Source organism: Trichechus manatus, unplaced genomic scaffold, assembly GCF_000243295.1.
Source record: "Trichechus manatus latirostris isolate Lorelei unplaced genomic scaffold, TriManLat1.0 scaffold00209, whole genome shotgun sequence".
Taxonomy (NCBI): domain Eukaryota; kingdom Metazoa; phylum Chordata; class Mammalia; order Sirenia; family Trichechidae; genus Trichechus; species Trichechus manatus.
The window spans coordinates 3,252,231-3,265,229 of record NW_004444145.1 but is presented as its reverse complement, the minus strand read 5'-3'; the positions used below and the strand labels follow the sequence as shown (position 1 = coordinate 3,265,229).

At 40.0% G+C, this 12,999-nt stretch overlaps 1 protein-coding gene across 6 annotated transcripts in view; it reads right to left on the bottom strand.

Moving 5' to 3' along the window:
- SCN8A (sodium voltage-gated channel alpha subunit 8) overlaps positions 1-12,999 on the bottom strand; it is a 228,317-nt gene that overhangs the window by 67,199 nt on the left and 148,119 nt on the right. For 5 of the 6 annotated variants that reach the window (XM_004388346.1, XM_004388347.1, XM_004388345.2 and 2 more), the window contains one exon: positions 10,253-10,615. In XM_004388346.1, the coding sequence (XP_004388403.1) occupies positions 10,253-10,615 (363 nt within the window). Of the gene's footprint in view, positions 1-10,219; positions 10,616-12,999 lie in introns of all 6 variants that reach the window. The other variant, XM_023742418.1, reaches the window with a different exon arrangement.

The window sequence follows — 12,999 nt, the reverse complement described above, 5'->3', positions numbered from 1 at the left end:
TTATTAGGATAATATGGATATATCATGAACAACTTCATGCCATTTCATCCTGAATAAAATGGAAAGACTTATCAGAACACAACTTATCAAAACTGACACAAGAAGAAACGGAAAATTTAAATATCCCATGATGAACTAAATTATAATAAAAAGCCTTACCACAAAAAACAAAACAAACAAAAACTGGAGGCCCAGGTGGCTTGTACAAGCTAATTCTATCAAACATTTAAGGAAGAAATATACCAGTCTTACATAAGCTCTTTCAGAAAACAGAGGATAAAGGAACACTTCTCAACTTGTTTTATAAAGCTAACAAACCTGATACTTGATACTCTGATAGCAAACACGTCAAAAATGTTAAGAAAATTACAGACCAATATCCTCATGAACAGAGATACAAAAATCCTCAACAAAATATAAGCAAAAAGAGTCCAGCAATATATACAAAGGATAGTACATCATGATGAAGCAGGATTTATTCTAGGAAAGCAAGGTCAGTTTAATATCAGAAAAAAAGTCAATGACATTCATCGCAGTAACAGAATAAAAGAGAAAAGCCATATGATCATCTCACAGATGCAGAAAAAGAACACTTAACAAAACTCAACACCTCTTCATAATAAAAATTCTCAGCAAACAGGGATAGAATGTAACATCTTCAATCTGAGAAAGGATATCAATGGAAAAACTATAGCCAACATCATACTTCTGGGTAAAACGTCAAATGCTTCTCCTCTAAGACCAAAAACAAGGCAAGAATGTCTGTTCTCATTACTTCTACTCAATTTTGTATCTGGAGTTCTAGCTAGTGCAATAAAGCAAGAAAAGGAAATAAAACGCATAAAGACTGCAGATGCTGTTATTCACTGATAATATTGTATATGCAGAAAATTATGGAATTAAAAAAAAAAACCTAATAGAACTAATATGTTAATTTATTAAAGCTGCAGAATACAACGTCAACATAAAAAAATCAACTATATTTCTACATTCTAGCAACACACTTGGAAAATAAAAATTTTAAAATTATAGCTTTTATAACAGTTATAAAAAATATCAAATACCAAAGAATAAATCTAATGAAAGATGTGCAAGATCCCCACTACAAACTATACAACTTTGATGAGAGAAATTTTAAAAGACCTAAACAAATGAAGAAATATGCCATGTTTACACAGATTGTAATAGTATAATTAAGATGACCATTCTCCCCAAATTGATCTATGGATTCAATGCATTTCCTATCAAAATTATAGGCTTTTTAAAAGAAACTGACAAGATGATTCTAAAATTTATAAGGATATGCAAAGAATCTAGAATAGGAAAATAATTTTTAAAGAGATTTTTTGTTCAGAGTGCTTACAGTACCTCATTTCAAGACTTATTACAAAGTTACAATAATGTAACAAGACAAATGTAGTATTCACTCAAATATAGAATGACTCCATAAACAGATCAATACATATGCATCAATTGATTTTTGACCAAGACGCCAAGTCAATTCAACAGTAAAAGGAAAGTCTTTTTTAACAAATGGTGCTAAAAAACTGGATATCCATCAGGTTAACCCTATCTCATGTCATACATAAAAATAAATTCTAGGTGAACCAGAGATCTGAATGTAAAACCTAGAACCATAAAAGATCACAGAAGCAAACTATCATCACAACCTTGGAGTATTCAAAAATTTCTTGGACAAGATACAAAAACAATACCATAAAAGAAAAAAAATGATACATTAGACTTCATCAAAATTAAATTCTATATCAAATAAAGGGCTTGTATTTAGAACATATAAAAACTTCAACAAATCATTAATAAAAAGACAAACAACTCAGTTAAAATATAGGCAAAAGATTTGAACAGACAACTCATAAAAGAAGATCTATGAGAAACTAACAAGGACATGAAAAGATGCTCATCATCATTAGTTACTAGAGACATGCAAATTAAAAGTCACAATAATATTTTACATCCACCAAAATGCTAAAATCAAAGACTAACAACACCAAATGCTGGCTAGGATGTGGAGCAATGGGAACCAATACATTGCTGGCGGGTGTATAAAAATGGTATACCATTTTGCAGAATAGTTTGGCAGTTTCTTATAAAGTTAAACAGACATTTACCATTTGACCAAGAAATTCTACTCCAAGGTATTTATCCAAGATAAATGAAAACATTTATCCACAAAAAGAGTTGTACAAGAATGCTCATAGCAAGCTTATTTGTAATAGTCACAAACTGGAAAAAACCCAAATGTCCATTAACAGGAGAATGGATAAACAAACTGTGCTATACTTATACAATGAAATACCACTCAGCAATAAAAGGAATTAACTACTGATATACAAAACAACATGAATGTATCTCAAAAACATCTTCTTGAGTAAAACAAGCCAGATTAAAAAAATATACATATTACATAATTACACACGTATTAAAAAAAGTGATCTATGGTGTAGAAGTCAGAACTGGTTGCCTGGAGGTGAAGATTGATTAAAAGTACATATGTGTACTTTCTGGGGCAGTCTTGTGGAAAAGTGTTTTATAGACAATCTTCAACTGGTCAGAAAGCTCTTTCCTCACCTTTTTTTACTCACAATTTTGGTAACACTTGGATGAGGGTTACCCAATGTACTACTGAATACTGATTATGAATCCAGTGTGTGAAAAATACGTATGAAGTAAAAAGTTATCTGTACTCATCAGATCAGACTGATTAATGGAGAGACAGAGAACAAACATATTCACCTTTATAAACTGCCTAAGATGATATAAACTAAAACTGCCTAAGAAGGACATACTTAGAAGTGCTAAGCACAAGTCAGGGGCTAAAATAATGCCCAAAGAAAAATATATTTGCACTAAGAAAATCTAATCTGTCAAAACCAGAGTACACAGAATACCATGATGGGTGGGCAGTCCCTGGCAGCCCTTCCTCCCTAGAGGAAGGGTTTGAAAGGGGGACCGAAAGTCCAGGCTTTTGCTATCTTTCGTTTCTTTCTTTTTTGAGGGCAATTAAAAACACTGAAGTACAATTTATATAACATAAAATCACCATTTTAAAGTGTTCAATTCAGTGGTTTTTGTATATTCACAATGTTGTACAACCATCACCACTATCTAATTCCAGGACATTCCTGTCACTCCAAAGAGAAACCCTGTACCTGTTAGCAGTCACTCCCACTTTTCCTCCTCCCCGCAATACCTGGAAGTCACTAATCTACTTTCTATCTCTATGGATTTGCGTACTCTGGACATTTCATATGAATGAAATCATATATGGTCTTTTGTGTCTGGTTTCTTTCATTTAGCACAAATGTTTTCAAGGTTTATCCATGTTGTAACATGTATCAGTATTCCATTTCTTTTTATGGCCAAATAATATTCCATTGTATAAATATATCAGAAGCCTTGGTGGCACAGTGCTTAAGTGCTTGGGTGCTAACCAAAAGGTCGGCAGTTCGAATCTACCAGCTGTTCCACAGGAGAAAGATGTGGCAGTCTGCTTCCATAAAGATTATAGCCTTGGAAACCCTAGCCCTATGGGGCAGTTCTACTCTGACCTATAGGGTCACACTATGAGTTGGAATTGACTTGATGGCAACAGGTATATGGATATACCACATTTTGTTTATCCATTCATCAGATGATGGACATTTGGGTTGTTTCCACTTTTTGGCTTGAATAATGCGTTTATGAACATTTTTCAGTTCTCTTGGGCTATAGGAGTGGCCCAGGAGTGGGACTGCTCAGTCATGTGGTAACTCTATGTTTAATTTTTTTTTGAGGAACTGCCAAACTGTATTCCAAAGCATCTGCACAATTTTACATTCCTACTAGCAATGTTGGCTATTGTTTCTTATGTCAGATCATACTCAACTGAAGGGATGAAAACCTGGATCAGGCTCTCTCCCACAAAAAGCAGCTTCGTAGTCTGATTCCACTTAAAATTCTGCTAGGGATTCTGTGAGGCGTACGTTCGCTCTAGGCTCAGCTGTCCAATTCTTATCACCTGGAGGTAGGGAGAGGACTTCTTCCTTCAATCGTGCCAAGATTCAAGGGACGGAGGGAAGAGCATATATCCATTCTCTCCTCCCCTCTCCTACTATTTCAGGTCATTTTTCGGGGAGTTAGTGGAGGTGTATGGTTTTTATTTTGTTTCATTTTGTTGGGGGCTATGGAAAAGAGAGTAAACAACTCGTTAAAGTCAGGAATCTCTGCTTTTTTGTGCTCAGCCTATAAGGAGCTTCGGGGCAAAACCGTCAATAACAGAGGAAGCAATTTGAGAAACTTAATTAAGTTCTTTGAAAATTAAAGCCAGTAATAGTTTGTTCCATTTCTCTTAGCCCAAATGCAAAGTTAGCCATTGACCTCCAACCTCCTAAATAACAGCTGTCCTTCTCAAAGAGATATCCTAAGAACATGTGTATATTCTGCCCACATTTCTGCCCAAATGTCTGACCAAGGAAGCTCAACTTGTTATTGACCTAAAATTGCTTTTAAATGGAAATTCATAACTAGGTATTTATTGGCCTGTCACCTTTCTAGAAAATTAGAAAATTTTAGAAATGGCCATTGATCAATCTCTGGTTCAATCCTTTCTCAATTTTTTATAGTGCTCTAGTTTAAAATAATTTTTCATCAATTTCTCTTTCTCAAACAAAAGACCTTTAGAATCTTAGAAGGAATCTCCCACTCTCTACGTAGAGCAATTCAGTAGAAATCCCACTCTCTACTTCTTAGGGCTAAACAGGCCAAAAGAATGGGAAAAAGGAATGAAAACTGGCTTTCTGAACAGCAAGAATGGGCCAAACAACATGCCCTACACTTTACACATGTTGTTTAATTTTCACAATAGCCCTACAACACAGGCCCTTTTATCTTTTTTACAGGTAAAGAAATGGGCTCGAGGACGTTAATTTCCCAGAGCCACATAACAAGCAAGTAAGGCAAAGAACTTGAGTTTTGGCATTAGTATAATATAACGGTTAACTGTTAAGCCTCTAGAGTTAGACTGCCTGGATTCAAATCCGAACTCTGCTGCTTACTGTACAGTCTTGGACAAGTTACTTTATTCTTCTAAGCCTTGGTTTTCTCATCAGTAAAATGCAGATAATAGTAGTATCTACCTCATGGCGGAGGGGCGCTGTAAGCATTAAATGAGATACTGCTTGTATATTTGCAAGCTAAGTCAATATGATTTCCGAGTTATGTGTGATCTGGGATTGCCAGTCACATCTACCTGCTCTCGTTATTAGTGAAAAGCAATGATTCTCACCTACTTTCTTAGCTCAGACATGAAGACACGGGGGGAAAAAAAACCCTTATCCGCTGCTTCAGCAAAGAGCAGAAGTCAAAATTTCCCAAACTATCAAAAAATCATCGCCATTCAAAGACAGCTGAATAATTAATGAAGATGTGAAACAGTTTTTAATAAGACCCTAATGAGGTGATATCTGGATGTCTTTTTTCTTATGGAATATTAAATTTCTTCATTTAAGCCTGAAGTAAAAACACAGATATAGCATATCTTACGCATTAATATTGCGTGATATCAGCTTGGAGACCATTGGTGGTTCCTACACCACTCCAGGAAGCATGAGTATTTATAACTGAAAGCATTCTAATGGCGCAGATGAAGACATTACACCAGTTTACATTCCCACCAGCAGTGCTGGCTATTGTTTCTTGTGTCAAATCAAATTAAACTGAAGGGATGAAAACCTGGATCAGATTCTCTCCCATGTAAACCAGCTTGGCTACAGGCACATCCAAAAGGTTTGACAGTAAGAAATCACTGAATCCTGGCCCAAAGAGGAATTAATTGCTCATCTGGTTGGGGCTGCATATAAAATTATGAATATATTGCATTATTCTTCTAAGGGAGCCCTGGTGGCGCAGTGGTTAAGAGCTTAGGCTGCTAACCAAAAAGGTTGGCAGTTCAAATCCACTAGCCGCTCCTTGGAAACCCTATGGGGCAGTACTATTCTGTCGTATAGGATCGCTATGAGTTGGAATCGACTTGACGGCAACAGGTTTGTTTGTTTTGTTTTGTTTTGTTTTTGTATTCTTCTAAGATAAGCCCGCCACCTGTTGGTTTGTCGTACTGTGGTGGCTCGTGTGTTGCTATGATGCTGGAAGCTATGCCACCAGTACTTCAAATAACAGCAGGGTTACCCATGGTGGACAAGTTTCAGTGGCGCTCCCAGACTAAGACAGACTAGGAAGAAAGGCCTGGTGATCTACTTCCAAAAATTTAGCCAATGAAAACCCTATGGATCACAACAGAATACTGTCTGATTTAGTGTTGGAAGATGAGCCTCCTAGGTTAGAAGGCACTAAAAATACACAGTGTCTGTAACAATGGACTTGGGCATACCAACCATTATGAAGATCGTGCAGGACTGGGCAATATTTTGTTCGGTTGCACCATGAGTCTGAGTTGACTCACCGGTACCTAACAACAACAATTTAAGATAAATTACTGTTTCTCCCCTTTCCCAAAGGAGCTTATATTTAAGCTGTCAGAAAGTTCTCTTTAGCATCAGAAAGATCTTGGTTCAAGTTCTATCTCTACAAGTCATTAAACATCTCTCTGAATCTCATCTGTTACTAGAATAAAATTACCTACCACACAGGGAGGTTTTAAAAAGTAAACAAGATCATGTATATAAAGTGCTTAGGATAGTGTAGTTAGCACTCAATGTATGATAGCTATTATTATAAGAGGCGCCCTGGTGGCACAGCAGTTAAGAGCTCGGCTGGTAACCAACAGGTTAGCGGTTTGAATCCACCAGCCACTCCTTGGAAACCCTATGGGACAGTTCTACTCTGTCTTATAGGGTCGCTATGAGTCAGAATCGACTCGGTGGCAATGGGTTTGGTTTTGGCTTATTATTATAAGAATTCCTGGTGGTGCAACAGTTAAGCGCTCAGCTGCTAACTGAAATTTTAGTGGTTTGAACTCACCCAGGGGCTCCGTGGGAGAAAGACCTGGCGATCTGCTCCCATAAAGATTACAGCCTAGGAAACCCTATGGGGCAGTTCTGTTCTGTCACATGGGGTCACTATGAGCCAGAATTGACTGGACGGCAATGGGTTTGGTTTGGTTTGGTTTAGTATAACTCAGACATTTTTATACACCATTAACAACAAGGATGTGCTTATTTATAGCTTCTAATAAAACAGTTTTTCCTAGTTATGGAGCCCGTGGGAATGATATAGTCTTGTTTACCCCATCTTCCTGCCACTTTGGGATCTCACCTCCCGGCCTTGGAAATCCTCAAGTCTGCCACCATAATCACTTGGGACCACTGCAGAGACCACTCCTAGGTGGTGAGTGTGCCAAAACCCAAACCAAACCCACTACCAGCAAGTCAATTCTGACTCATAACGACCCTGCAAGGCAGACTAGAACTGCCCCATAGGGTTTCCAAGGCCGTAAATCTTTACAGAAGTAGACTGCCATATCTTTCTCCTGCAGAGTGGCTGGTGAGTTCAAACTGCTGGCCTATCAGTTAGCAGCTGAGCACTTAACCACTGTACCACCAGGGTTCCTTGGTGGGCATGAAGGCCCCCTAAAAAAACCCAAAGGCAGAGCCCCGTAGGCCACAGGGTAAGGCGATGCATAAAGCCTTACATTCCACAGTCATCTGCTCTACTGCATCTCAAATTTTCCTCCCACTCAGTACAACAGAAGCTGCTAAAAACTAAACAAACAAGCAAACAAAACCACCACCACAACAAAAAAACACAAAACCTACTCATCTGCCTTAAGCTGTAGTTCAAGCTCATTCCTGGACACCTTTCCTTCAGAGAAAAAGTAAGATGTACTATAATATTTTTAAAAACTGCCAGGACACCAAAATTCAATTTGGTTCTTACCATTTCAGCTGCCCCAACTGTACTGTCCATGCTTTCCTAGCCCTCCTTCTCCCTTGATATCGTCTCGTTTTTGCTTCTTAGATCAGAGAATACAACTACCTATCTAACTGTAGAGCCTCAAAATTTACTCTTAGGCACGTATTTAGTGAAAATCAAATAAAAATTAAAGATAATAATCTATAGAATTTATTTTGGCCAAGTGTCTGATTTGGGGGGAACTTTAGGGTCATTGTTTATTATTGTTGTTGCTTATCTTAAATTAACAGTTTTCTTCCAGAAGAGTAATGACCATGTGACTATGTGGAGAAGACATCAAAATTAACTCAGAGACAGAAGATTTGGGTCTCTGGCTCTACCACTGATGAGATGAGTCACTTCAGGAAAAACACGACCCTGAAACCAGAGCTAGATGGTGCCCAGCTACCACTGCTGACAGTTCCAACTAGGATCACAAGAGGGTCCTGGACAGAGCAGGAGAAAAATTGTAGAACAAAAATCAAATTCACTAAAAAGATCAGATTTACTGGTCTGACAGAGACTGGAGGAACCCCTGAGACTATGGTCCTAAGACATCCTTCTGAACTGGAACTGAAGTCATCCCCCAAGACCACCTTTCAGCCAAACCACAGCCAGGCCCATAAAAAAAAAATCCAAGAGAAATGTGCTTCTTATAACAATCAATTAAATGAAATCAAAAGGGCAACATTTGCCCAAAAGCAAAGATGAGAAGGCAGGAAGGGAAAGAAAACCAGGATGAAAGGAAATCGGGAATCTAGTATGGAAATGGGGAGAGTGCTGACATACTGTGGGCAATGAAATCAATGTCATGGAACACTTTATGTACAAACTATCAAATGGGAGATGAATTTGCTCTGTAAACTTTCGACTAATGCACAATAAAAATTTAAATTAAAAAAAAAGAAAAACAAAACAAATTCTCTGAGCCCGCTTTCCCATCTAAGAAACAGTAATAATCATTTCCACTTTGTCAGCCTCACAAAGGATATGAATATAAAACTAATTTTTAACTTGTAAAAAGCCGTACAAATGTGAGGGAGAAAGTATTTTGCTTTTTAATAAAAGAACAGGGAGAGAAAACACAACCTCCTTGAATTTTTATCTGTACAGTCAACAACTGCTCTAAAATGGTAAAAACAGAGCATTCTGAATAATTTCATCCACGATTGTCCAGTTTTCCTCCACACATGCATCATGCTAATTAAAAGATTGGTTATCTTCATGCTGTGACAGAGAAAACTGAAGTGTTAGAATAAAACAGACTGACATGCTATCTCAAGGAGCTTATACCAGCTAAAGAGGGGCTGAGGAAAGTCAAGGAATCAGAGGTAGGAAGGATTAGGATCACTGAGGTTATATGAACTTAAAACCAAAAAAAGGTATAAACAGCTTAGAATTTAAAGAAATGTTAAGAGATGGCTTTTCCAAAGAGGGAAATCATTATTCAAACCCCAAGACAAGTGATTTTGTGAAGCTATTATATGCAGCTCCTCCAGAGCCTGACATTTGATTACATTTAAAATTCATCTTTTGCTTCCCTTTTCCTTCCTCCCCCATACACCATGTGTTCTTGCCCCAGCCTCCTGCTTTTCCCTCCTCTGATTTACTTCCATTTCACTCCTCTGTAAAAGCCTAGGTCCAGTCTTACACTGGCTTCCTTCACTTATCCTGGCCTGGCTCTCCTAGGTACACACCTCCCACCCCCAACATCTCGGACACATTCCTCTTTGGAAAAACCACATCTCCTTGCAGAGAAGACTTAGAAAATTATTCAAAATGATATTCCTTCATCTTAGTAGAAAGATAAAAGCTTTAAATTCCAAGCTGCTTCCCTAGGAGGGAAGAGAAGCAATGGTAGTTCCAAACCCGCTGAGACTTGGTCATTGGTGGTGGCAGTATGCCATTCTCATTCCATCCGGAAAGGATTCGCTGGCCAGAGGCATTCAGTCAGTCAAAGCAGATGGGAGGAGGGAGACAGAACGGCAGAAAGGGAGAGTTGTAAAGATAAGAAGAAAAAAAGATATAAGACAGAGGAAGGAGTTGATGGGAAGTGGAATAGTAAGAAACAAAGAAGGAAGATGGGGGAAACTGAAGGAATAAAAGAAAAGAAAACAGGGAGAGAAAGAGGAAGAACAGAAAAGGGAAATAGAAATAAACCAGGAGGGAGAAAACCAACGCTGGGGCTTAAAAATAAGAGTCGGGGCAGAGTGTGGGAGAGAGAGACCGGGTGGAATGGGCAGAGCAGGGAAAGAAGGACTGGAGCGGGAGAGACTGCCATGCCTAGCCTCGATCTATTTGTTTACTTCCTTACACTGTCATCAGTAGCTGCCTTATCTATTTTCACCTCTGGCAGAAGACGCCCGCCGATGTGGGACCCGGGGCCACCGATGAGGGACACCACGCCGTTGCAGTCCACCGTGCTGTTGCGCTTCACGCTGCGCCGGAGGCTGGGGAAGATGCGCGAGGAGCGGCTGCCCTGGCTGTAGCCGCTATACCCGCTGTAGCTGCTGCGGCGCTCGCGGGCCCGGATGGGGATGAAGAGCGAGTCCCGGCGGCCCTCGCTCTCCTCCACCGTGCTATGCTCATCGTCCGCAAACTCGTTCTCCGAGCCCGGGTCTCGGAACCGCCCGGGCCCCCTGAAACTGAAGATGCTGCTTTTGCTGTTGTGGCGGGAGAGGAACGGGGAGCCGGGAATGCTGAGCAGTGACTGTAGGACACAAACAGAGAGAGAGAAAAAGAGGTAGGAGATGCCGAGTGGACCCCTTACAGGCAAGGCAAAGGCAGTTAGGCTTCCCCAACCAGGCCCCCTCCCTGCATTCCTGTTATCAGAAGAGAAGTGTTTCCATAAAGTACTTCCAGATGTTGAATTTCTACTACTGCTCATCACCCATTTATTACTTACTTGCCCTTGCCCTATTAACCTTAAGGTACACCTGTCTCTGACCAGTTTAAGATGAAAAAATTCTACTCACTGTTCATTCATGCACTGGTAAGAAGCTTTTATCTTATGCTAATCTATGTGGCTGATCCATATGAAAACACATCAGTGTATCTATTTCTTATTACTATGGGCTCACATGGAATTTTTTTCTTTTTTAATGTACAAAGGATTTATTAAAGAAGTGCTCCCAAGAGAAAGCTCTGAGGGAGTGGGGTAAGGGCAGGGGCAGGACAGGGAAAGGAAGGAAGCCAAGCAAGGGTGCAATTTCAGGCAAAGTCCCAGCCTCAGCCGGATCTTGAGTGGAGCTCTGGAGCGTGATTTACACTTCCCAGTTTGTCCTCACTGGAGGTAGGGAATTGGAGTCAATCTCCTACACCAGTAATTCAGTGGCGGTTGGCACCTGAGGGCCACAGAAAACTCCCAAGCACTGCCCTTTTCCTGTTCAAACAGGCGAACCTCCAGTAGTTCAAGGTGAGCCCCCTAAAGATTGCAGGAGGCAGTCAGTAGAAAGCAAAGCTCACTGAGGTGGGGTGAGGGGACAACGAACCAGTAAAAGGGGTCCAAGGGCATCAGGGCAGAGCAACATCAATCTTATGCTTAATCTATATCCCCTGTAACTTGAAGATATTTAGGACATTTAACTCATTCAAGTTAGACTATATGTCACACTTGGCGAAAGAGACAGGAAGCATTTACATAGTTCTGGCATCACGTGCCATTCTCTCAGTGAGTATATGCCGTGGAGGTCAAGTAACTACTCTAACAGTGGTCCTCAAACATTTTTGCTCACGAACTCTCAAAATTTTTTTTGAAAAATTATGTTCTTTGCCTCCACCCCATCTTTTTTATTTTTTCCCATACAGAAATTTATGCACACATTGTTATATGACCCTAATTGCTCTCCCCATACAGCACACTCCTCCTTTACACTCCTGATTCTCCATGTCCATTCAACCAGCACCTAGTCCTCTCTGCCTTCCCATCTCACCTCCAGACAGAAGCTGCCCATTTAGTCTCTTGTATCTACTTGTGCTAAGAGGCACACTCCTCACGAGTATCACTTTATGTCCCAAAGTCCAGTCCAATCCCTGTCTGAAGAGTTGGCCTCGGAAATTGTTTTAGTTCTGGGCTGATAGAGAATCCAGGGGTCATGCCTTCCAGGGTTCCTCCAGTCTCAGTCAGACCATTAAGTCTGGTCTTTTTACTAGAATTTGAGTTCTGCACCCCACCTTTCTCCTGCTCCATCTGGGACTCTGTTGTGTTCCCTGTCACGGCAGTCATTGGTGGTAGCTGGGCACCATCTAGTTCTTTTGGTCTCAGGCTGATGAAGCATCTGGTTTATGTGGTCCTTTCTGTCTCTTGGGCTAATACTTTCCTTGTGTCTTTGGTGTTCTTCATTTTCCTTTACTCCAGGTGGTTGGGACCAATTGATGCATCTTAGATGGCCACTTGCAAGCTTTTAAGACCCCAGACGCCACTTACTGAAGCAGGATGCAGAACATTTTCTTAATAAGCTTTGTTATGCCAAATGACCTAGATGTCCCCTGAAAGCATGGTCCCCAGACTCCTACCCCTGCTACTCTGTCCCTCAAAGTGTTTGCCTGTATTCAGGAAACTTCTTAGCTTTGGTTTAGTCCAGTTGTGTTGACTTCCCCTGTAGTGTGTGCTGTCCTTCCCTTCACCTAACATAATTCTACTCTACTATCTAGTTAGCAAACAACCCTCACCCTCCCTCCCCATCCTCGTAACCATCAAAGAATGTTTTCTTCTCTGCTTAAACCTTTTCTTGAGTTCTTATAATAGTGGTCTTATACAATATTTGTCCTTCTGCGACTGACTAAATTCACTCAGCATAATGACCTCCAGCTTCCTCCATGTTATAAGATGTTTCAGGGCTTCATCGTTGTTCTTTATTATTGCGTAGTATTCCATTGTATGGATATACCATAATTTGTTTATCCATTCGTCTGCTGATGGGCACCTAGGTTGTTTCCATCTTTTTGCTATTGTGAACAGGGCTGCAATGAACATGGGTGTGCATATACCTATTCATGTGATGGCTCTTATTTCTCTAGGATATATTCCAAGGAGTGGGATAGCTGGAACGTATGGTGCTTCTATTTCTAGCTTTTTAAGGAAGTGCCAAATCG